Below are 24,772 nucleotides of genomic sequence, written 5' to 3'. Positions count from 1 at the left end.
GTGTGTGTGTGTGTGTGTGTGTGTGTGTGTGTGTGTGTGTGTGTGTGTGTGTGTGTGTGTGTGTGTGTGTGTGTGTGTGTGTGTGTGTGTGTGTGTGTGAGGCGGTGCCAGGGCATAGCCTACTTCTCGTACCCTACTTTACCCCTCAGAGCTCCGACTGCAACATCTCCTCCTGTTGTTTCTCTTTTTTTTTTTTTTGTTTTTTTGATTCATTTTGGCCAGATGGTGGATTACAGTTCAGGGCAAAGGCTGATCGCTGCCGCTGTCACAAGAAAGTGCTATTTTAGAAGCTGATCCACTGGTTTCACAGCATGTTACAGCCCTTAAATATCCTATCAAAGATGTTCAGATTCAACCAGGGCACAAATCAACACATGGATATCACATGTTGATGATAGCTAGCAGGAACGTTGGGATCCTTTTAAGCTATGCTAATAAATATTTTAACAATAGATCAAATGACTGCATGTAATGTGAAAGGGGTTGCACGAGACATTTTGGGGCTTTTCATCGTATTGTTTTGGTTTTCTGGCCCACAGCATAACTAGTTTGGTTCATTCTCGCCGCTCTCAACGACCTTAGTTCCAGCATCAGTAGGAAACTGTTTTTAAATATTGTTTACCCCGGCTAACATTAGCCGCCGTAAGCTAATTGTCACACCAGACCAAGTGAGGGTGTTGCAGCAAACACCCAGAGAGTATTCCTGTGAATTCTACTTTATATGTATGTGAGAGAATGTATTTATTGTTCCCAAGAGTAACATATTCTCGCTTTAAAACAATAAAATGAAGCGTCCTAGTCGAGGAATTGGATGTGCTGTGAACAGATACACAAGTTCCTCTTCTTCTTCTGCACTTCTGACCTCTTAAGGCTGCAGTCACACCAAATCAGGCGTTTCAGCGATTAGTGTCGCTTATGAACGGCTCATTTAACGCCAGGCAACTGCGCGACGATTAGCGTCTTTGTTCCCTCGTGTTTGGGTTTGTACATCTCTGGATCACCGGATACATTATTGGCCACCGCTGTGTGACGTCGGGTTGCATTTCTCCAAAAGTTATTTCAGTTTTAACTTTATGCTGCAGGCCGCTGAGTTTTTTTTGTTTTTTACCGGCCCACTGCCGCAGCCTTAATGCGTTGCCCACATTCAAATGAATGGGAGGACTGGCGTGACTGCAGCCTAAGGCCTTCTTGCTGTAGCTGATCGACATTAATTTCGAACTGAACTCTGGGACCTGCATTATTAACAACAGCAACCACAGGGATCTCTCCAAATATTTTACCCTTGACTATTGTATTTAAGCTCTCTTTGATATTTTGTCTTCTTTTAGCAATTTAGAGTTGAGACAGGCATGCACTCCTTGTTCCCATCATGTTCTTGTTTGATCGTTGTGGGACGCTTTGCCTAAATGTGTTTAGAAGACTGTAATACTGTCTGTACACGTGTCCTCTCGTGCATCACTGCTGAATGATCTTTGGCAGGTTTACCTCTCTAATTTCAGAGTGACTGCTTCTTTAATTAAGACTTTGCTCAGTAATTAACCGAGCTTGGGTGCGTTCCTGTCCGTGGTTTTTAGATCAGATTGACAGATGAGAAGCAGGACTGCAGCGTTTGAAGAAGATTTGTGAATCTTATTCTTACGTTTGCATTTAGCCTAGTTTCCCTTCTTCTTCTTCTCTTAAACCTCACAGCTTCTTTCTCTCCCCTCTTTTCACTCACATCTTTAGTTTTTGTCTTCATTACACTTGGATGAAGACTAAATCTTGACACATGAAAAGGCTGAAGCGTTTCTGTGGCACAGGCAGCCTCTTTAAAGTGAGACGATAACCTCATGCAGTTCCGCCGTCTTTTGACTCTCCCTTCCTTTCTGCTTGTTAGAAGCAGGGGAACTAGAAGGGTCTTTAACTGACAGCTCGCCGTTTCCCTGGCTTCCCGTTTCTTTCTCCTTTCTTTTCTTTTTAACTGGCTGACAAAGGCAGCGGAGGACTTTGCAGAGTGTAGTTTCCTCGGTCAAAGGAAATGGTTAGAGGAGTGGAGCAGGGGGAGAGGAGGTGTATCTGTCAGTAAGAGAGGCTGTGCTGGGAGAAGGAGGAAGGGGTGGGGCCTGTGCTCCCATTCACATTGGTGGTACTTGGCTTAAGAATGAGCTGGGCTGGGTAGGGGGTTAGAAGTTTTCCTCAGGAGGGTTGGTCAGAAACGGAGCCAAACATCCAGGAGAGCAGGCACAGAGTGCATGTTGTTGAGCCGACTGAACCTGAGACTGGAGGAGCTGAAGGCTGGATGATGATGAGGAGGAGCCGCTCGCACACCAGAGCAGACATGCAGGGAACAAACCGGGGTGAGACACTTTGTGGGGAGAAAGAGGAAGGTAACTTTATGACTGTGGTGATTTAAGGTGACAGGAGTGTTTGGTGATAGCTGTTCATTCTCAGTTTGACAGACACAATTATTTATTTCATAAAGATTAAGGTTTATTGCCTGGAAATATTTACAGCTGCAACAATAAGACGATTAGCTGATTGGCTGATTGGCAGATAATTAGTGGGCAGCTATTTTTGTTAATCAATTATTCACTTTTTCACCAGTTTTTACACATTCTCTGTCATCAAATGTGAGATTCTTCAGTTTTTCTTGTAAATTGATTAACTTTGAGACCACAATTGATCACTTATAAGAGAAAACTTTCACTCTTCTCAGTTACTGCTCATTAAAACAAGTGTGTGTGTATGTGTGTGTGTGTGTGTGTGTGTGTGTGTGGGGGGGGGGGGCCTCCGCTCTCTTTCAGTGCAGTATAATCATTGACAGCGTTCAGCGCACCAATCAAACAAACCAGTAGCTCCTCATGTGAAATGCCTGTTCAGTGAACCGCTTTCTTTGTGGGCTTCTTGTAGTCCATAATATTATTCAACCTTTTAGTTTCCAGGGAAGTCATTGAGATTATAAATCCTGTCCAAGAAAAGCTGCAACAACAGTGAGTTACAGAAACACAAAGTCAGTTAATCGGTTTGTTTATCCAAAAAAAGTAATCGCCAAGCTGTGACAATCAATTCCTTGTTTGAGTCATTTACAAAGCAAAAATGAGTAACAGTTAATCGACATTAAAAAACGAATCCAGCTCTAGTTTACATCTGGCACCGTGACCAGCTGTCTGCCTGTGAGAAGGTAGGTTGTCTACAAAACTAAAATAGCTTTGTTACACTTTTCCTCTTATGTTCCAGGAGAGAGAGAGAGAGAGAGAGAGAGAGAGAGAGAGAGAGAGAGAGAGAGAGAGAGAGAGAGAGAGAGAGAGAGAGAGAGAGAGAGAGAGAGACTCTCTCTCCGTGATGATCAGGGCCAGTATTATAACAGAGAGTTTTCTCTTCTTCTTCACCTGGTGTGGAGAATATTTTTAGACTCTCTCTCTCACCTCTGAGGCGGTGGATGTGTGTTTATGGCGTGGTGCGAACAAAGAAGGATTTAGTGCAGAGCTCCTTCAGTTGGTGTCAAAGCAGGTTTGTGTGACGTTGCGGTCTTGCTGGGCCGGGCCAGTAAACCCTGTTTATACTGTATCTTTGTAAAATGGCCGCCATTAAAAAGAGGCTTTCACACCGTTTGCCTGTCTGATTGCCAAACGCACACGAGAGGTTGCCCTGCATGCCAATGAATGTCATAGGAGTGAATCTAGACTGCTGTATGTGTGATGAAATCCACTGCGGTGAGTGGTGGTTGTGATATCAGGCCTTTAACTGCAGACTCTGTTTCACATTATATTCAGGGACGTCTGAAGTCTCAGAGTATTGATCTCGGCTGAATAGATTTCTGTTCTTTACGACGTGTAAAAAGTAAAGGGGCACTTTGGGAGAAGAATATCTGGAAAAGCTTTTATTCTGAAAGTCAAACTTTGACCTCTCCTCCGTTTGTTTGCAGTAAAAGCAAAGTACAAAACATTCAGGTAGTTATTATACTTATGCTGACAAATAACTGGCCACATTTTGAGTTCTTAAAATGTCAGCTTGTTCTTTAGTATCGTGTCTTTTACAACTGTCTGTTGCTTCATAGTTGAAAGATACTCTTAAATAGACTCAGATTTGATGAGCAGGTTTGGTACTAGACCCTGATTCTATCAAATGTAAAATTATAAATAATATATGCAATTACCGGGGCTGCCCTGAAGCCCCATATTCATTGTTTATCAGTTGGTTTGTGTTCATTAATCCAAAGCAAACTTGTTTGGTGATTAACACGTGTAACGCACAAAATAACTCGAATGTTGAGGGTCTTCTGGTCTTGCATGGAGGCCTGTGTGTCACAGTATAAGGTGCACATTCCTAAATAAATTTGTTTCACCAAATTACGACAAACCATAAAGGGTTAAAACCAATTAAAGCAAAGAACTGCAGCGAGCGCCTCACAATGTGTGTTGGCTTTTAGTGTGTCGGGTTTTGATCCAAACTGTTTTATGCAGAGCGATCACATTTAAGAAAAATGCACCCACTGCAGATTCTCTCTATATGAGTAATTCTATAAAAGTGTCAGTGCTGAAGGATTGAGGATAAAACTGTGAAGCTTTGGTGTGACAGCAGATCCCAGAGCTGCTGCAGAGCTGAAGGCTCGACGCAGGAGAAATATGACTTTAAATCTCTCTCAAGCCATGTGGCAACGCCAATGATGAGACATCAGAGTCGGCCGGTCCTCACACGGACCGGTACTCTAATTCTGTCCGTGTTTAGTGTCATTAGCCGGTGTGCCGGCACATTCCTGCTGCTGGAGGAGTGACTGAGTCCGTCTGTCTGCTGCCCGACTGAGTGGCATTAAAACCTTCAAGGGCTTTTCCAGACAAAAACAAGTCTGCTCGCAGTCAGCTGACACTGTCGACATTAGGGGGGGGTGATTAAAATGTAATTTACGAGCCCCGCGATGGTGTTTTTGCTGCAAATATGAGATGAACAACATTAATGTACTGCAAAACAATAAGTTTGATAATTTGATTACATTTCTGCTGAGAGTAAAGAGCAAGCAGTTTCATCTCTCGTTTATATTGGCCAGTCATTCTTTTTGATATGATTCTGCACATAATTTAATAAAAAAATGGATAAACATGTCAAATAAAACACAAGGAACACAAGACTGTCATTTATCAAGAGAAAATAACAAACGTGTACTGGTCCAACTACTCAAATGTGAAAATGTGCTGCTTTTCTTCATAATTTATGACTGTAAATTGAATATGTTTTGGACAGTTTGACCAAAGGGGCCCCTCTAATGTTTGAGGCCCCCGCTCACCATGGCAACAAAAGGGAGACCAGGGCCACATGATCATGACGGGGGGGCTTTAACACCAGCTTGAGACCCCTCTGCTTTCCTTAGCAGAGTCCAATGCATAGCACCAGTCATCTGGAGTCCAGAGGGATTAGAGCTCATTCACTCATCAGGACAGAGTTAGAGGGCAACAAACGGATCTGAGGGAAGCAACGGCAACTTAAGACCCTCTAGAGAAGGTGCAATTTACTCAAGATAACATATATTGGTTAGTTTTTACTTGAAGTTTGTGTAGTTCCTGGTGGCACGCTTAAGTGTAGATGAACATTAACCACCATGTTTGTTGCCAGAAAGCTACGAGTTTGACTTTATAGCCCAAACCAGACGTGCAGATCTTTACGTTAATCTGATGGCAGTTCAACGTGTTGGTCTCATGTGTGAATAAGCACCCACATCACTTTGAGACAGTGAGACGTGCTCAGGACCGCCGTTAATTAATTAACAAAAATACGTTTTAACAACCCTCGGTGATGCAGCTTCTCTCTCTCCATATTCCTTGTCTGAAAATGATTATTTTTGGTTTTGTCTTCCTACGAACCACCAGGTGAGTTTACCGACTGGTGCACATTAAACCAGCACAAAGGAACCTTTAATTTAAAATCACCTTTAGAGTGATTCATGTTTCACACCCAAGTATCATCTTCAGTAGAAGGAGTTTCTCTGACAGCTGCAGTTTGTAACAATCCCTGGGCGTTAGCGCAGTGCTGTAATCAGAGAGGATTATTTGTAATAAATATTGTTGTGGACTAAGTAGCTTTTCTCTGTGCATAGTGAAATCACATGAGATTAATCCTACAGGCTCTTCTCATTAGAAACACCACATGTCTCTCCTGCTGCCGTTAACTCACGGCTTCCTTCATATCGACTCTGTAGCATGAATCAACGGCACACACTGGTACATTTTAAACTCGTCGTGTTGAATACCTTTCTTGTTATATTCCCAATAGCTACCACAATCAAAGTAAAGTATTAACAGATGCTGGCGCAGTATTTATAATAGTAGAATTATATTTTTGTTTTGGAAGTTTCACATATAACAACATATTGTAGTACCTGATTTGTCCCAATCGGTTATTATGAGTATAAGTAGGGATCAGCCTGACATTGAGTGAGCTAATTAACGCGCGCTAATCACAGTTAAATCGCAGCAGGCTCTCCGTAAACTTGGCAGGTTGTAAAATGACTTGGCAGCATGGCCCTGTCCTGGCAGGTGGGAGTCTACAAGTGTCTGGCCAGCGTGCCGGCTGTCAGTCAGTCCCTCTTTCACCTCGTTAAGGAACACGGACGGGCTTCCCCTGCAGGTTAAGAGGGTTACCGAGTAGGTGACACAAGAGGGGAAGTCCGAGCTGCTGAGCTGCAGTCTTGCCATACTTTACACCCTCAGTCATATCTCGTGTGACTTGCTGGACGAGCCTGAAACTCAAGGACGGGACGCACCCGTCTGTCTGATATCCTCTGCTGTGACTCACCGTGGTGTTCTTTCTTTAGAGCACAAAGTCTGTTGTTTAGTGTGTTGTCCATGTGCACCATGACCTCATCACCATGCGTCCTGTCAGGCCATTGTTCTCTGCACAACACTCAACTGTTCAACCATCCACGAGACTCATTGTCGACACCGTGGTCGGTATGCGGCTGTTAACAGTGTCAATATTTACCAGCGGTTAGGGAGGGAAGCAGTAAGTGCTTTTGCCTCCTACGTTGTTATGTTTGATTAACACCCACCGCCACAGCAAGTTCGACCCGTCTCCTCTTCTCTGCGTTTCTGTTATCCACAGTTATGAACTTTAAGTTTCCCCCCAACGCTGATGAGATGTGTGGGGACAGTGGCCTTTGTTGTCAGCCGGGGAAATTGCCTGCATGTTAGGAGCCATTTTACGTCTCCAATGAAAGGAGAGCCTTTTCTTCTGCTGCCTCACAAGCCTCATGCCTCGAGCCCTCTTAGTGCTGCTTGAATGGGCTTCATGAATGGCCCGTCCTGGTTCTCTGTGTGTGGGCTTGTGGGACATTTGTATGCCTCAGTCTACTGTATATCATCTCTGTTTTGCCTCTGTTGTAGTTGTTAGTAGACAAATTCCTTGAATGCACCCCGGTGAGGAGCTCGAACAGCTAGAATTTGACCTTATTAGTATCTGGCAGGAAAAAACATGCCAATTCAACGAGTGGTTAGTTTCCGAGATGAGATGATTAAATATCACAGCAACAGGTCTGAGTGTCAGCTATTTAAAAGAACACAGTTAATTCAGGAAATGTTCAAATACCAAATCATTTTAATGCTCAGCAAGCAGAGACCTGAAACAACAGCAAATGAGGAAGCTATCCGCTTCTGAAGACTTGTGACTTGACCTGTCCTTGAGGACGGACCTGGGACTGAACTTCAGACTTTGTTTTTCTGAGACTTAACTTTGACTTATCTGAAATGACTTGAGACTTGAGAGTAGACTTGACTCAAATGACCAGATCTGACTTGAGACTTGCTATTACAAGACGTAACACTAGAGGCGCTCCTGCAACGCTTGACTTGGAATTTCTCTTGTTGTACCTGAGACTTCCTATTAGTATTAAAAGACTTGAGTTTGACTTGTTGCACTGCAACCGGAGGTTTCCGCCTGGACTTGACTTGGTCTTGTCACATGTGACTTGAGACCCCAAAGACTTGGAGATTTAAACGTGTCTTCATCTTTGTGAGCCTCACACTGTTGTTCTTCTCTCTCAGAGAGAGTGACCCCTCTGAGCTGCCACCATGGCCCTGGTTCAGGCTCTGCCCATATCTGGTGAGCCACACAACCCAGGCCACAGTGGAGGACCCCGCAGGAGACACCCCTCCAGCTCTTCACCCCCCATCAACGCACCCCCCTCCGCTCTGGATCCTATGGGTTCTGTCAGCAGCCTCATCGCCACCCGCCCCGGCCCCTACCAGGACCACCGGTCTGTCGTTGAGCTTGGAGCGAGGGTGCGACGGCCCACGCCAGGCGCCTCCTTCCTGGGCTCTGAGTCGCCCTTAGACCCTCTATTACTTCAGAGCATCCCGCCGTTCAAGCAACAGAGCTCCACGACTTCCAGCAAGGGGCTGGAGAAGGAGGGTGGGAACGGGAACTACACCTATCTGAATGAGGACTATATAGGCGACTGGAACGACAACCATGTAACACGAGCCAGCCCAGGAAGTGATGCAGGCGAGACTAAAGGATCAGGGTTGAATGGGAACATGGGGGGACCTCCTCCAAAATTGATCCCTGTGTCTGGGAAACTGGAGAAGGTGAGTCTTTGAATAAAGTAGCTTGAGTTCACTGATAAAATCTTACATTACATATACATGTTGTAGGTTGTGGTGCTCTTTAACTGTATTGCAATATACATTTATTATATCTCTGCTCTAGAACATGGAGAAAACAGTGCTGCGGCCCACCGCCTTCAAACCCGTCATTCCCAAGAGCCGCTCCTCCATGCAGTACCTCTCCCCTCGCCACTGTGCCAACATATCAGAAAGCCAAAATAACCTGAACCTGCTGAGCCCCACCCACATCGAAGTTTCGCCCTCCTCCTCTGAGAAAACCAGCTTGTACAGCCGGGCCCGCATCAGCTGCCAGCTGACCGACTCCGGGCGCAACTCCCTCTGCAGCCTCCCACCTTACGGCAGCGGCGGCGGCTACAGTCTGGCATCAGGAGAGGCCTCCGCTGGCCACCTGGAGCCCATGAAGAGCGCTCCGCCGGTCAGCGGACACGGACACTCCAACTCGGACAGCGGGCGCTCGTCCTCCAGTAAGAGCACAGGCTCCGGCTCCATAAGTGGCCGAGGTCAGCCTCTGTCGGACAGCGGGTCCAGCGGGCGCTCCCCTGGCCCGGTGGAGGGATACGAGGGAGTGGTGAGGGAGCTGGAGGACAAGCTGAGGGAGAGAGAGCTGGAGCTGCAGCAGCTCAGAGACAACCTGGATGAGAACGAGGCTGCAATTTGTCAGGTTGGTAGACAGTACAGATATTTATATTCTATTTAAATCAAGCTCTGTTGGAGAACTTGACACTGCAAACCAAACTCCTCTTTCAATGACGGGACCTATTTTTTGATCTGTAAATCCTAATGGATTTGTTGCTCATGTCCTTCGTCGCAGGTTTATGAGGAGAAGCAGAAGCGCTTCGAGCTGGAGCTGGAGGAGCTGAGGCAGGGCTGTGCCACCAGGATGCAGACGGCCTCGCAGAAGGCCCAGCGTGCACAGCAGGTGCTCCAGTTGCAGGTCAGAGCCTCCGACAAAAAAAGCTTGATCAGGTTCCACTACACACCAGTGGTGCTGCCATTTTCCTACAAATGCAGTTAAATAACAGACTGATAAGCAGTCCACAAAATTCATTTTTAATTGATTGAGAGGAAGATCATGCAGGGCGACTTCATGCATATGTAGCAGTCAAACCTCTGTAAACAAAAATATAAGTTACCAGGAATGAGTTGACTTTAGAGCAAACCATATGTGAGAGTTGCTGCCATTTGCGTACATCAATGACAGATAGAAGCAATACCAGATAGAATTTTAGCCACTTTTGACTTAGTTATGACATTCAGACGTGCGTTGATCTACCTTTTTAAGACTCGGACTTACAAGGAAATTGCTACGGTCGTCTTGTACCGACACTGGCTGTGTTCATGGCCGCAGGTTTATCAGCTCCAGCAGGAGAAGAAGAAGCTGCAGGAGGACTTTACTCAGCTTCTGAAGGAGCGGGAGCAGCTGGAGGAGCGCTGCACCTCCTTTGAGCACGAGAAGATCCAGCTGGGGCCTCGACTGGAGGAGAGCAAGTGGGAGGTGAGCGGCTCGACAGGAGTTCAGCTGAGGGACGTTTTTTACTCGGTAAAGCAATGATCACGATAAAATGAGACGGTTCGGGCTGTAAAGTTAAAGTTTATCACGGTGCCATCATTTATTGATTTCACCGTTTCCCATCCCTCCTTAAACTCCGCATCACTCATCTCACTTTAAGCACTGCACATATTATTCCTGGACTTTTTACTTCAGAGCATCAATCTGGCCATGACAGCTTCCCCATAATATATATATATTTATGGACACGTTTATGTCCCTAATTAAAAGAAATAGAATAAAACATCATGTTCTCATTCATTCACTTGATACAGGAAGTGAAAATGTAGCTGTACAGGTCTTGTGAGTGCTGATCTTTTGGAGATCTTGTTCGTGTGATAATCAGACGACTAACATTATGACAAGAAGCACTCTCATCAAGAGAACAAGCTCCAGACATGGATCAATAATGACATTGATCTTCTATGCTGTGAGAGACAAATAATATTGCCACAAGGAATCATTTCTAGAAGTCTAGAGATCTTGGAGAGTGAGTGTATTTGATCCCTGAGACTGATTAACTGAATATTTCTAACAATTTTTTTTGTCATTCTGAATTGAATCATTGGTAAGAGACGTGTTCTGTGGCTTATGACTTGCATTTAACAATTTAACGGGACGCGCAACAAAAGTAATCCTGGCCACTCTTACACACCATTCATGTACGTGAATATTAGTGAGGAGGATCCTTTTAAGTGTGCGATTTCATTTCATTAATGGATAGTTACGTGGCTGGATTATTTGGAAGAGAGAACGCCCGATTGGTAAGTAAATTAAAGTAACGGTTCAATGATTTACTTTACCTCGCTGACTTGTGAATGGAATGAAATGAAAATAACTTTCAATTGTAACCCTATTTATACTTTTGCTTTACTAAGCTGAATAAAGATCCTGGACCGTTTCTCTTCTCCCCTCAGGTCTGTCAGAAGTCGGGGGAAATCTCGTTGCTGAAGCAGCAGCTGAAGGAGGTGCAGGGAGAGTTATCCCAGCGCGTGGGAGAGATCGTCTCACTGCGGGGTCAACACAGAGAGACTCGCGGTGAGCTGACCAACACCCAGGTCCAGCTCCAGGAGGCCCACGGCACGACCCGCACGCGAACCCTGGAGCTGGAGGTGTGCGAGAACGAGCTTCAGCGTCGCAAGAGCGAAGTGGAGCTGCTCAGAGAAAAAGTGGCACGCCTCGAGGGAGAGCTGTCTCACCTCAGAGACGCGTTGGCCAATCAGGGCTCAGGAAACAGACAGTGCCAGGTGTTCCAGGAGGCAGAGGAGCACCTGCTCGCCTACGAGAGCGACGAGGCGAAGGCCCAGCGGAAGAGCGGCGCCGAGGCCCTGCAGAACATGAAGGCGCAGATGGACAGGATGAGGGCCGAGTTGGCTTTTGAGCTCCAGCGGGCCGAGCAGCAGACGGGAGGCTTCGAGGAGGAGCGCCGGATATGGCAGGAGGAGAAGGACAAAGTTATCCGCTACCAGAAGCAGCTGCAGCAGAACTACGTGCAGATGTACCGCAGGAACCGAGAGCTGGAGCAGCTCCTGCAGGAGCTCAGTCAGGAACTGGAGAGCAGAGAGGAGGACGAGGGCAGCGGCAACGAGATCAACTTTGATGAGATCGCCGCCACGGAAATTTGACCCCCCGTGTCTCTCCATCTTTTGATTTGCACTACTGTCAGCTAAATGTTGTTGTTTCCCCCCGCTACATGTCACAGATCTGATCTCTATTGTGCTGTTTAAGATGACAAATAAGCAGATATCACAAATAAAAAGACAAACATCTTTAGTGTAAAATCAGCCACACTTCAGTTCTTTTCTCCAAGGAAGCTTGAAAGCCAGTGACTTATCAGTCGTTAGTAGGCCAGCTCAGTCCTCTTCTGCCTCTCCGTTAATGTCTCTGTAACTAACTAGACATCTCTCCCATTTCATGCATTTGTGGGAGAATTTGTTATGTATGAGTAACTTCACTCAACCTTTCACTCTCCTCCTCCTGAGTTGGTCATGACTCCAACTCGCCTGCTGGGTTTAACGCCACACTCCCACTCCGTGTTAGCAGTCAGCTCTCATTAGCGCAGTTAATTTAGACGGAGCCCACGCTTGTTGTCCGCTGTTCAGCGTGTCACGATAAGAGCGAGTGAATCAGAGCCGGGTGATGATGACGCTGGATGCAAACTCATCATGACCAACAAGTAAACAGTAGATGTTTCCAAAATATGTCTACTTCCTAAATTTGTAGGGACAAAAACACTCAAATTTTCCAATCATATAGAGCACACATTTCTTGTTTTTATCAAACAAAGTTAAAGCCCTCCTTCAATTGTTCTCACATATCTTGAACAAATCATGAAAACTACCGAGTGGCTATGATATAGAGTAGTGATTTCAGACTCAACCCTGAAACCACAGCGGTTAAATGGAATTGAATCACACCTGTGTGGTGCTCCTACAGTGACATGTTTAATTGTTTTCTATTGGGTCAATCAAGGAAGCAACTGAAGCTTCTTAAATCACATTAATGCGAAACCTGTGATTTCTGCCTCCCAAAGAACTCGCAACACCAAACTGCTGCCTTCAATTCTTGTCTTTTGTTGCGTTCGCTTGCTCCTCGGTAGGTCTCTGTTTGGAAGTCGCTCTTCATGAACTTTTAAGTCTTAATGTGGAAACACAGATGCTCAAAGATGTGTTGTGTTACTCAGAGCGTATAAACAACACGCGATAGCTGTTTCCTTTCCCTAAAACCACTAAAATAATGCTTTACTGCCTCGTTGTCGGGGTTAATGCTAATAAATAACTTTTCTAACGCATCTACTATGTGGACGGAAACTAACAGTTGCAACCTAATAACATGTAACGAATTACATGTGAGCAAAAAATGTATATAATGTATGTGAATTGATTAAAAAGTTTCTTACTTTCCATCATGTTTTGTTCACATGAATTTTACCTGTCGGGAAGTCATTTTTCTAATAATTCCAGCAACACACGAATGCAGCATTTGTTACGTTAGACAAACTATAATGCTATAATAACTAGACCTTTGTGATAAACAGTGTTGAGAGTCCTCGGAAGGTAAGAATCACATTGATATTATAATGTATAAGGTATAAAACCAAATTAATATTGACTCATAGTACAGAGTATACCCTTATATCGCCCATTCCTACTGTTTTAAATTAGTTCTACTAGTCATAGTAACTTACATAAAACCAAAAGTATAACACCTGATCATCAGTGTGGGAATTCAGTGTATTTTTCCAGTAAAACGGAAATGTTTTACACTTAAGAAAACTGCTTATAAGAGGTTGATTACTGTGTGTGTGTGACAGGAAACACACACTTGTGTTTTCCCACCAACCTTCACAGCATAAGCTCCGTTTCATGTTTATTTACTTCCCCGTACGACAGAACCGAGAGAAAACTGACTTTTTGTTCCTCCATCACTGCCGATTGAACCGTCGTCCTCCGTAAATAACTGACCAATCGCAACGGTTTCTTCCTGGAGGTGTCGGTCCATCTCAAAACAAATACAAGCAGAGCCACTGTGAATAGACCAAAGCAATGTCGCACATTATATGTTGCTCCTACAGATACCTGTGTATTAATGTTTGTGTGGATGTTTGTTCTGGTTCCTCAGTATCATTTTATAATCCACAATATTTGTATGAAGACATTAAATGTATATTTTCATGCTGTATATCTGTTGAACAAACCTACAATGCTTTTAATTAAAAAAAAGACATTTCAAAGCTGTGTGGTACATTCAGATTTGTTCTCTCCGGTTCTCTTTGTAACACAATGATCGTAATTCTCTCCGATGACGACGTGGGTTAATTGTTCTCATCTCCTTAACATTGAGTCGATGTTTTAAGGTTTGTGGTTTAGTGAAGCCTTCAACACATCCGACATTAGAGAGCAGAAATGTTTCTGAACATCTCACGTCGCCCTCTGCAGGTCAAAATGTAAACTTTGAGTCAACAACATGGAGCTTTTAAAAAGGCAAGCAGGTTACAGTGCGTCATCCTGCATATTTAAACAAACACTGCTGCACTACTGCTTTTGAGAGGATGTTAATGCATAGAATGTTTTTTGAGAGCCATTTGTTCCTGGATTGTAATAAAGTGAAATTTAAGGCATCAGGAGCACCATATTTTGATGATTTCTGGATACAAATTGAATTTACTGTAAATGTCTTGTTTACTTTGAGTAATTCCATGACAATATTCCTCTCATATAGTCATTCATGTGCATAATCCTCAAGTCCTGTGATCAGCTTAGTTGCTCAACACTCACCAGAGTCCATGTAATTATTCCCAACTTGAACACGAATGGCATACCTGACCTCAGATCAGTGTGTTCAGGCCGTCTCCGTGTTTAGTCCCAGAAGCTAAATCACAGAGCGCGAGTCTAAAGTCACGACCGTAGTCTCAGTCTCCTTTCAAAATGTTTTTCGGGACTTTGACCACGAACACCATGGGGTCTTTGGCCTTGTGGCTGAAGGCTTTCCGGATGACGTCGACAGCGTGCAGATGGGTTACGCCCTGCAGCGAGACTTCGTCCACAGACACCAACTCGAATCCAGCCTGGGGACACGAGAGGGAACGTCAGATACAGTGAAAGATAAAACAAATGGAGTAAAGTGCAAACATTCAGACAGCGTGTTAATGAGATGTAAAATAAAACCCACTGAATAATTATATGCTCGAAGGTACTGCAGAAATGTGATATAATAAAACATACTGGTTTTCCATCAGTCATGATTGTGTAATGTATTAAATGACATTCTACATGGTATTAAAAAGTCTTACCGTGCGTTCCAATACACATACTAACAAACTATTTAGTATGCAAGAAAAATATTTAGAATGACCCTTATAAATAATATGTAAAATGCAGTATGTCAAAAATACCAGGAGGTTCTACTGCATTGCTTTTCTGGCTATTTTGACCCACAATCCTTTGCGCAGCAGTTCAAAATTCAAGGTGCCATGTTATGAGGAAGTAACATGTCCCATACATGCATACTGCGTGCAACATGTACGTACTTTGTAAGAGCAGCTGTAATATGTACAAAAAGTGAAAATAAAGAGTATTTGAACTATAACGCAGCTAAAGATTTAGATTCAGGGTGTACTCAGCGTCGCCTCACCTTGAGCACTTCACAGGTGGAGGCAGCTCCTCCAGGAAAGATCTTCTCGATCTTCACCACCGGCTGAACCTTCGACTCCATCCCGCCAGATATACTGATGCCTGAAACACCAGAACACACAGGAGTGGGTGGGAGTCAGTGAAGCAGCTTATATTTGTGTACCGACAGAACACCAGGTGTTCCACAAGCACTGGTTTAATATGTAAGGAGGCAAAGAGAGGAGATGTTGTGCAGCTGGTATTTTTGCATAATTTTTCATTAACATTAAGAAGAAATACAAGAGCCAAAATGGTTTACAAATACGCTTTTTAAATCTGTAGTAACTATCATTCCCTTTATTTAAAATCATATTTTCTCACTCTTTTCTGGTATTTAGTTAGTGGATAGTTTTGGCTTGATTTGTGCAGGTTTTGACACGTGTGTCTCAAAGATTTCTGCCGCCAATTTCATTAATGGTGCCCACAAAAATAACAGAAATGTGTCCCTGTAATCCAGACACAACAATGTGAACAGGTTTATAGGGACTACTTCCTCAATACAAAGTAGTTCTTTAATAGAAAGCATTCATGAATATTTCATATGTTGCTGCGATTTATCATCCCACTCCGGCCTATATAATTTTATCATCTGGTGTTTTATCATCTGTGTTTGTTTTTATTTGCATTTGTCTTTATCTACTGTTTTTTTCCTATAAAGAAAAGTAAGAAAAGTGCTATTTATAGACAGGTGGGTGGAGGCATTAAACAGAACTTGCATGTTTATCATTTGGGTGAACTGACCCTTTAAATGTTGACAAATTGTACATATTTATGAGATGTTTCTGGCCTTAAGTCAATCCTATACATTTACCCAGAGACTGTTTGGTCTTGGAGATGCTGACTGTTTTGAGCTCGTACTCCTGTTCAGGCTCAGAGCCGTTGAGTCCGTTCTCAGAGGCCTGATGCCCGTTCATCTGCTCGCTCCCGACTCGCTGACCTGGACTCGTTCTGAACACCTGCGACAACGAGGGCCGACTCCTGCGAGCAGCGCTCTGCAGCGTGAACACGGTTTCTTTACTCCGGTCTCCACTTCTCTCCTTTTTCCCTTTGGAGTGGCCGTTTCTAAACGGGGACCTTCCCCTCTCTGAGGTCGTGTCTGAGGTTGAGTGAAGTGAAACCTCGTCGAAGTGGACAGAGCGAATGGTGCCGATGTCTGTCCGGAGAGGAGGACGGGGGTCCGGGCCGCGGGCCAGCAGCCAGTTGGGGAGCATGGCGCTGGCAGAGGGGGGTCGGAGGTCTGTGTCGTATCCGTCCACTGGTATGTCCAGCAGCGGGGTGAAGAACCTGGAGGGACGGGGCCTCTGCCCGGACCCCCGGGGCCCAGACACGCTGAGCTTCTCCAGCTCATCCAGTAGGTGGCTCTCCTTCTCCACCTCCTCAGCATTGTGGAGCTCAAAGCCTCCTCTGAAATCTGGAGGGAAACCACAGGTAGTATTTACACCTTCTTTTACAACATGTGCACTTGTACTCAGGCTGTGGTTCAACATGGTTAGTGTAGAAGCCCATGTTAAATTATGCATGACAGAAAAGATCTAAGGTATAATATTCAAATCAAAGATACAAAGACATGCTTTTCAGAGAATATCAAAACACAAAACTAAAATCCAAAACTACATCAAAATGAAGCACTGACCCGGGATGGGAGTGATGAGGCGCCGCTTGGGTGCTCGACCGGATGTGGGTGAGCGAAGAGGAGGAGTTTGGACTACAACACAGAGAAGAAGAAGAAGCGTAACTTGAACTGTTCAGAGCCGAGTCCATGTGATCAGACTGATTGTGACAAATCCAGCATGCTTCACACGCACTTGAACGATACTTGAGGATGTCGTAGGCCTCGACTTCGACAGGTGTCACCATGTTATTGAATGCACTCAGATCAGGAGGAGGAAGCAGCATCCTGAGGAACAGGACAGCAGCAAAGGAAAAAAAAAGACGCCGAGTCATTTTCATCGTTGTGTTTCATTACAAAACATTTTGAATTAAGTCATCAGTGTGGAACATTTGGAGTCGAGAAAGATTATCCTGAAAAATCCTTAATCCCCTTCTGGCAGTATTTGTAAAACCACAGTTTCTCTGGCTGCATTTTAGGTAATTTAAAGTTACTATAAGGAACTTTCATTTTGTGTTGATTTTGTGGTAGTGTTTCCGAGCACCAGAATCCCTTTAGAAAACCTCATTTTACTGCAGAAGGGTTCTGACGGTCTGCTACGCTCAGTCCTCGTTCTGGTTCTCCCGTGCCTCCTTTCCCTCCAGTGGGCCCAGCAATAGGTCCTGGGTCTCCAGCAGCGTGGTGTCGGTGTTGGCTCCCAGAGAGGAGAAGCTCTGCTCCTGGCCAGAGGAGGAGGAGGAGGAGAAACAGCTGCTGCTAGGAGCTGAGCTCTCCTCCTCACACCAGAGCTTCCAACTGCAGGTCTAAGGCTGCAGAGAAGTCAGATCTGGGTCTGTCCACGGTGGACTGGCTGCTGCCATTTCTGATGAACGTGCATGATTTCGTCTGATTTTGCGCGGAATCCGACCCGGTGGCACCGATGACAAGCATTAAGAATAACTATAGAAATAGACAATCTTAATTATTACCGGACTTCCCTCAGCAGCAGCAGCTTCTCCGGTCGGTCCAGCACGGCCAGCAGGTGGCGTATCAAGTTCTCCACTGACCGCTCTGCCACGTACTGTTGAAGAGTATGAACAACAATTTAGTTATCCGGTTGGCAATGACTTGATGTGTGAAATATATTGCGTGATAAAAACTGTCAACACAGACTCGTCTACACGGGCAGCCTAAAGGTCAGCACATCCTTAAAGCTACAACAGTCCGTCTGCAGCTGTGAAAGCTTCTCACCCTTCGGCACGTCTTCATCACAGCAGCCACCTCCTCCTCGGTCAGCAGCCGGCGGGCCATGTCCTCCACCGCTCCCAGCATCTCTGAATTTGGCATCGCACTGACCTGACGTCCCCCTGAAAACATCACAGGGGCAGTCCAGCTTAATAGGAGTAAATGATGTTACCGACGGGCATGCAGCAGTTACAGTCTGAATAAATCTGCTCTATCGGTGAATAATTGAACCAGCCTGTAAAGATCTTTACTCACTTCTCATAAAGTGTATGAAACTGTTCAGCACAGAAGGATTCACCAAGCAAAATTGAATCTCACATTTTTAGTGTGTATTAATCCGCATCTGAAAATAGTCCCCAACAAATGCACTATTTTCTCTCATTCGAGTAATGTTTGATTAAACACTAGAGTGCCCAGCTGTTCTAGGGAAGTGAAACTGTGTTTTAAGATGAACATCTTCAGGAGTGAAAGGTTTTGGTGCCCGACGGGGAAGGCTGTTGGTTTTAGTCCTTTCATGGGATCTGTTGAAAATATAGAATAATGTTTGAAGCTGTAACCTTTTGTAATCCTATGTGTTCTTGTTTACTTGTGTGATTGTCTTCATAGCACAAACGTGCCAGCGTCTTCTGTGGGCAATTTAGAGAATCATCTAATTACTGTTCAAACTAAGGTGGGCATGTTGCAACTTAAAAGCATGTTCTAGACGGATAAAAGCCGCTACCTTTGCCGGCCTTGCTTGTGGACGGGGACTTGGAGCGGCCCTTGGAAGTGTCCCTCTTGCGTCCGCCCTTGAACAGCAAGTTGACGAAGGTCTTCGAGCGCTGCAGCGTGCTCTTCTCCTCCGGCTGCTTCCCTTTCTGCTTCTTCTCTTTCTTCTGCTTGATCTCTAAGGCGATTGGACAGCAACGGTCGGCCATTTGTGCAAAATTTCAACCGTGTCATGTTTTGGATGTTACTCGCTCTCCGCTCGCCTCACCTGCCACGGTGACTTGGCTCTGGGACCTGCTGATCGGTCGGCTCGGTCGGCTGAGAGCCAGCAGCACGGCCGTCTTGGTGGACTCTTGCCTCCCGCTGCCCTCCCCGTGGATCACCGTGTCTCTGAGCAGAGTGGTTCGTCCCAGGCTGCAGGTGGTTTCTGCAGCCGTCCTCTGAGAGGGAAGGTCCGTCTGCATGGCGGTCTCAGTTCGGCCTGACTCCAACCTGGACAGATGAACAACTAAGTATGCACATGTTCAGCTTTTTCAAGGCCTATAGCGCAAGATAAAAGTTCTACGTTGTTTCGGTCTAGTGTTTCTTGAAATCTCTGAACACAAAGACGCCGACCCTGACCTCTGGTCCTCAGTAGAGATGCAGACATCCACCATGTCGGACCCAAACGGCATGCTGGGAGGGAACATGACCTGCGACAGGCCGCTCAGAGAGCTGACCGGCGTCCCGGATGACAGAGAAGAGGCGGAGGAGTTGGATTCTGACCCCTGGGAGGAAGATTTCTGAGTACCGTTGGCGACTGAGGAAAAGAAAACAAAGAGAACGAACTCAAATGGATCCAAGCGTGTCACTGAGTGTCCTGTGATCTTCACAGACTCTCAGATGGAGCCTCACACAGACCAGATAGCTTTCAGCATAATGAAAACAGATACATACGCTTATTGAGCCACCTGTATTCCGCCACCATCTCTTTATAAGCAGGGTATCGTCCTGCTTCCTGTGAAGATATGGCCACAGATATGCAAATGAGATACAGTAGAGACCTTGAAACTTTTATAGGATCGCTATATTTGATAAAGCGTAACCTTAGAACCACACACACACACACACACACACACACACACACACACACACACACACACACACACACAGCTCTTCCTCCTCAAAGAGAAAACACATTTGCCTTCTTGACTTTCTGGTAACCTTTTGATCGTCGGGATGCTTTCTTACTCTTTAGTTTCCTCCGGGGCAAAGCGAGGGATCCCGCAACAAAAACTTAACACGGCCCCAAGCTTTGATCGGCACCTGATCCCAGCCGCCTGGTGAATAATGCACACGGCCCGGCTATTTCTCACAGCGAGAAACCCAAGCTCCGACAAGTAGAGTGAGCGAGGGAATATTACGGCTGCATGCCAGCTGTTGGGCCCGGCCACACTAACTGCCGCTGTGTGTGTGTGTGTGTGTGTGTGTTTGGTGACACGGCTTGTGGGGGGTTTGTGTTTGTGAGATAATTAAAGATGAAAAGGTTGTAAAGTTAAAAGTGTTGTTGGGTCGTCCAAACCGAGGCGGTAATCAAAGAATCGACAAGTTTTCTAACAACAAAGAGTCCTTAAATGTGTCCTTAAACACTGAACTCAGCAGCAAACATTCAGCTGAGACATCTTCACTTTTACAAACACGTTATAAAAGATGAAAGCTCCCACTTTACCCATGTACCAAAGCATTACAGACATCAGATCTTCTGTTATTATTCTATCAAATTTGATTCATTTTACCTTCTGGAAAACAGTTTATGTTCGTGATGTAATTTTTTTGCTTCATCTATTGGTTTCTCAGTCAAAACTTGTGTTTGTGTTTTGTTTTGTCTTATTTTTGGCTTGTCGGTCGTCTGTGAAGCACTTTGACCTGCAGTAACCTGTATGAAAAGTGCTGTACAAATAAAGTTTGATTGATTTAATGATGAAGACTTCTGACCATCATTCATTTTTTTAAAATGAGCAGAAAATTCTCTTGACAGCGTAGATGAGAAAACTTTTTTGTGAGCTCAAGATTTTACACAAAAGCATTTCTCAAATAACTTCTTCAGGTTCTATTTAAATTTACTCGTGCAACGTCTGAAGAGCAGTTTTCTTGCAAGTATGATTTAAAAAAAAAAAAAAAAATTTCTTGAAAATAATGCAGAAATCAACATTTTTGAACCATTGGCTCTTGTGTTAAAGCAATAAAAACTTGTATAACCTTGATGCCAGACTTCAGGAGCTCCATATTTTCCTCATGTCTGCTACGGAGGATCAAATGCTGCACATCGCCGCTCTCACCTTGATGGTCAGCATGACGTGCGTGTGGCTCTTCAGCACCTCCACAGCACTACTGTGGCTGATGTCCTCAAAGCTCACGCCATTGGCAGCCAGGATCTGGTCCCCCATCTTTATCCCATTCTGCTCAGCCAGACCACCAGGATCCAGTCTGAAACCAGCACACAGAGGTGAGTGAAAACGCTGCTTTCACACCTGTAGTATACATGTTGATTTGCATTAAAAGGTTATATACATGGACTTTTACAGATCAATAGATCGCTTCCTGATCAGATTTCACGTTCAGCAGATGGATTTATTAGTAGTTGAGCTTTTGAAATCATGCTACAATCGGATATTTGCTATCTTAAAATCATGTGGTTGGTTCGTTTGCTTTCACACCACAAACCAACCACACCAGAGTCCACTTGGAGGCAGACCGGGACCTTTTTCAAGCGGTCTAGGTTTGGTTGTTGGTCCGCACCCGGGTTTGATTGACAGCTGTCACAGCAGCCCATACAAACCGGACTCCGAACACTCCAGAGTTACAGAGTTAAGACAAACAGGTTTGGAAGAGATCATTTAATGACTAACTGTTCTTAGACAGAGAAAATGAACATGGTGTAGAAGAGCCTGTATTCCACGGCGGAGGTACCTACTTGGAGACATAGATGCCCAGACCAAACTCCTTCCCCCCCCGGATGTTGAAGCCCAGGCAGTAGTCGTCGGAGGTGGTGGAAAGGTGGACGATCCTTTGGAGGGCGCTCCCCGAGCTGGCATCCGAAGGTGTCCGTCCGCTCTCCTCCACCACCATACGCCTCTGTATCAAATCCACCCTGGAAGATTTCCCCACAGTCGGTCAGAATTTGTTTTCTTCTCGATAAAGGGAAGCTAATAAAGATTCAGCAGTAATAGCTCCTTCATCACCAGGTAGTCTTCTCCTTGGAGTAGCGGATGCCGGGGACTTTGCCAACACGCCTCACCACCATCCTCAGCCTGTTGTTGCCCGTCAGGACCTTCACAGCGCTGCTCATCGTGATGCTCTCCAGGCTGACGCCATTCACCTCCACCAGTTTATCCCCTACGAGCAGGCTGGCCTCCTCTGTGAACACACACACACACACACACACACACACACACACAGGAGTGTGAAATCACACACAAAGTCACAGACAGTGTCCGTGTCTAGCTGGTCAGTGTACCTGCTGTGCTGTTGTCCTCCACCTTGCTGACGAAGATGCTGAGGCCGTGCTCTGAGCCTCCGCGCACGCTGAAGCCCAGCTTGCCGTCCACACTCTTATCCACTGTGATCGTGTGGAGGTCCTCGCTGTCGTCGCCACCTAAAACAATAACATCACATGGATGCTGCGTCAATACGCCAGTAATGGTCACAAATATCAGGGGGAAAGTCCTGTATTATAGTTAGCAATGTCAGTCAAGCAGGAATCTGACAATTCATAACATACAGCAGCAGTTCTCTTTCTTCTTTCTACACAAACGTAAATATTCTCTTTCATTTCACATCTGTGGGAAGTGAGACGTCACTTTTAAGGACCTGCTCCCTGTGTGGATATAAATGGCTCTTTCTAAGCGAACAGAAAACACAATGATTCTAATTCATAGCATACGTACATTCTGTGTTTGTAAAATATTTACTTTGGTTGGAATGTGAACTTTATTTTGTATTTTTTTTATATATTTTGTATCTTTTTTTACATTTCTTATTTCTTAACAAACAACGATATGTTGTATTCTATGAATGTTGAGACACATTTCTTGTCTCACATTATGTTAATGACGGCGTTATCGTCTCAGGTTTTCGTGATTTGTCACCATTTTTCAATGCTGAACCCCTTCTGTTCTCAAAAGATCAGGTGACTGTAATGCAGATGTACGATATTAGTGGGTCTCAACTGATCCAGGCCTACATTTTCGAAAATAAATACCCCGTTCTTTGTCTGCCAGCCTTATGAACCAGACTAAACCAGTATTTTGTCTCCAGTATAGGTTGTAATGTGCACGACACAACAAGCAGCCAGCACAACTCCTCCTTACCGTCCACAGGGTAGTTGATGAGGATGACCCGGCCCATGGGTGAGCAGGATCGGATTCCTCGCCGCCGCTGCTCCTTCTTCCGTAAGAGGTTGCGTGCAGCCGTGTGTGACCCTTGGGTCCCGGGGGTCTTCTCCCTGCGGGACGGGTCTGACGAGTGAGCCATGGAGGCTGGCGGGGTCCCGTTTCACACTCGCTCCTCCAACGGGGGCTCAGCTCCGGGCGGAGGAGCCTGCAGAAGGAAAGGGGATCCTCAGCCGATTTGTCCGCTGTGTTCCCGGCACACTGACACCAAATTATGGTCACATTTTGCTTTTTCCCTCTTCCGGATGATCCAACTCACCGATGCAGGTCGCTTTGTGACATGACAGCTGACTCTTTGGCTTCCTGGTGTCACACTTTGGTCCATTCCCGCCCATGTTGCATCTCTCTCACCTGTCTGAGTCTCACAGAAAAAAAACGAACAGCAATGCATGAACACATAAAATATCTATAGTCCCTACAACTCACTTCACATTAAGTCCATTCAGTTATATTGTAATTTGTCTCTGCGGGTGAGGTTAGAAATAGGATTTAATAGGTTTATTTAGCTCAGACCTGACCCACTTAAGAGTCAGGATGTCACGTGGTGCTGCTGCCTTGGTTACCTGTCACTAAACTTAACCCGTGATGACAGCGTGTCCTCATGTCGTCACCTCGGGGTTTCCCCCAGGAGTCTCAGGGTGCTTCAGCACCCCGGACAGCGACGTTAAAATGAAAAGCGTACAAGGCTGCGTCACAATCACGGTGGTGACTTTTAACGTATATTTATAAAGAGCAGGATGGATTTAATCTTTGCAACTTCTGCGTTTTATTCCAACACGCGGGAACAAATGAAGACTTATCTCGCCCAAAATACACAACAAAGCTAAATACTTACCGAACATCTTACGTTTCAAGCGGAGTTCACAATGCAGACAACAGGCAGCTCTTCTCATGTATTCTGCTTAAAAACTACCGGACAACAGACACCAACCGGAACAGCACTTTGACAGGAATAAACAAAAAGTGTTTCTCTTAAATTCATCCCGTGTTCTGCAGGTGAACTAAACTCAGCACGTGGGCCTACCTGAGTCCGTGTTGTGCAAAATGATCCATCGCACCTGGCTGCGATATTTCTGTGACCGGTAACAAGGCCCGCCCCCCCGGCTATGTCGATTGGCTGCATTGAAGTTAACTGGGGGTATTTGATTGGACGATTTATATGCCGCTCGATTGACAGCGTGTCAGGACTTTCAGACAGAAACAGTCATTACTTTCAGATTGCGGTGCAAAATGAATGCAACACAATGCACACAAATTAATTCTATGTTTATTAAATGACTCCAATAAGTAAAGCATTTATCATATTTATTTTTATTGTAGTTTGAGATGGCTTTCAGCATCAGGTCTGCCTCTAAAACAGATACAATCACTTCCTTAAATCTCATTTATATTTATAAAAATAAAAAATATTGTATCAAATCTGACCAATTCTCTTTCTCCAGGATTGAAGAAAGATCAGTTTTTGTCCCAAAATCCCTTCTCCCTCTATC

At 45.1% G+C, this 24,772-nt stretch overlaps 2 protein-coding genes across 6 annotated transcripts in view; one reads left to right on the top strand and one right to left on the bottom strand.

Annotated features, from left to right (window-relative positions):
* The window catches only part of LOC116381194 (leucine zipper putative tumor suppressor 2 homolog), a 27,369-nt gene extending 13,496 nt beyond the window's left edge, over nucleotides 1-13,873 (top strand). For 3 of the 5 annotated variants that reach the window (XM_031843120.1, XM_031843122.1, XM_031843121.1), the window contains 5 exons: nucleotides 8,010-8,552; nucleotides 8,674-9,252; nucleotides 9,403-9,525; nucleotides 9,940-10,086; nucleotides 11,058-13,873. In XM_031843120.1, coding sequence (XP_031698980.1) covers nucleotides 8,037-8,552; nucleotides 8,674-9,252; nucleotides 9,403-9,525; nucleotides 9,940-10,086; nucleotides 11,058-11,765 — 2,073 coding nt within the window. In that variant the 5' untranslated portion in view covers nucleotides 8,010-8,036 and the 3' untranslated portion in view covers nucleotides 11,766-13,873. Of the gene's footprint in view, nucleotides 1-40; nucleotides 2,367-8,009; nucleotides 8,553-8,673; nucleotides 9,253-9,402; nucleotides 9,526-9,939; nucleotides 10,087-11,057 lie in introns of those variants that run through there. The other 2 variants (XM_031843123.1, XM_031843124.1) reach the window with 2 other exon arrangements.
* LOC116381193 (PDZ domain-containing protein 7) lies at nucleotides 13,822-24,772 on the bottom strand. Its single transcript, XM_031843119.1, has 18 exons — nucleotides 24,118-24,772; nucleotides 23,542-23,643; nucleotides 23,202-23,430; nucleotides 22,349-22,486; nucleotides 22,074-22,248; nucleotides 21,806-21,982; nucleotides 21,171-21,318; nucleotides 19,789-19,849; nucleotides 19,474-19,651; nucleotides 19,121-19,344; nucleotides 18,866-19,030; nucleotides 18,151-18,266; nucleotides 17,889-17,980; nucleotides 17,117-17,208; nucleotides 16,945-17,016; nucleotides 16,123-16,722; nucleotides 15,274-15,374; nucleotides 13,822-14,707 (listed from the first exon to the last, which is right to left on the bottom strand). The coding sequence occupies exons 3-18, from the start codon at nucleotides 23,362-23,364 to the stop codon at nucleotides 14,552-14,554; spliced, it is 2,658 nt and encodes an 885-aa protein (XP_031698979.1). The 5' UTR covers nucleotides 23,365-23,430; nucleotides 23,542-23,643; nucleotides 24,118-24,772; the 3' UTR covers nucleotides 13,822-14,551.

This window comes from Anarrhichthys ocellatus, unplaced genomic scaffold, assembly GCF_004355925.1.
Source record: "Anarrhichthys ocellatus isolate YVR2014 unplaced genomic scaffold, GSC_Weel_1.0 scaffold4, whole genome shotgun sequence".
NCBI lineage: Eukaryota > Metazoa > Chordata > Actinopteri > Perciformes > Anarhichadidae > Anarrhichthys > Anarrhichthys ocellatus.
The sequence above is the reverse complement of the archived record's forward strand: the minus strand, read 5'-3'. Positions and strand labels throughout refer to the sequence as shown.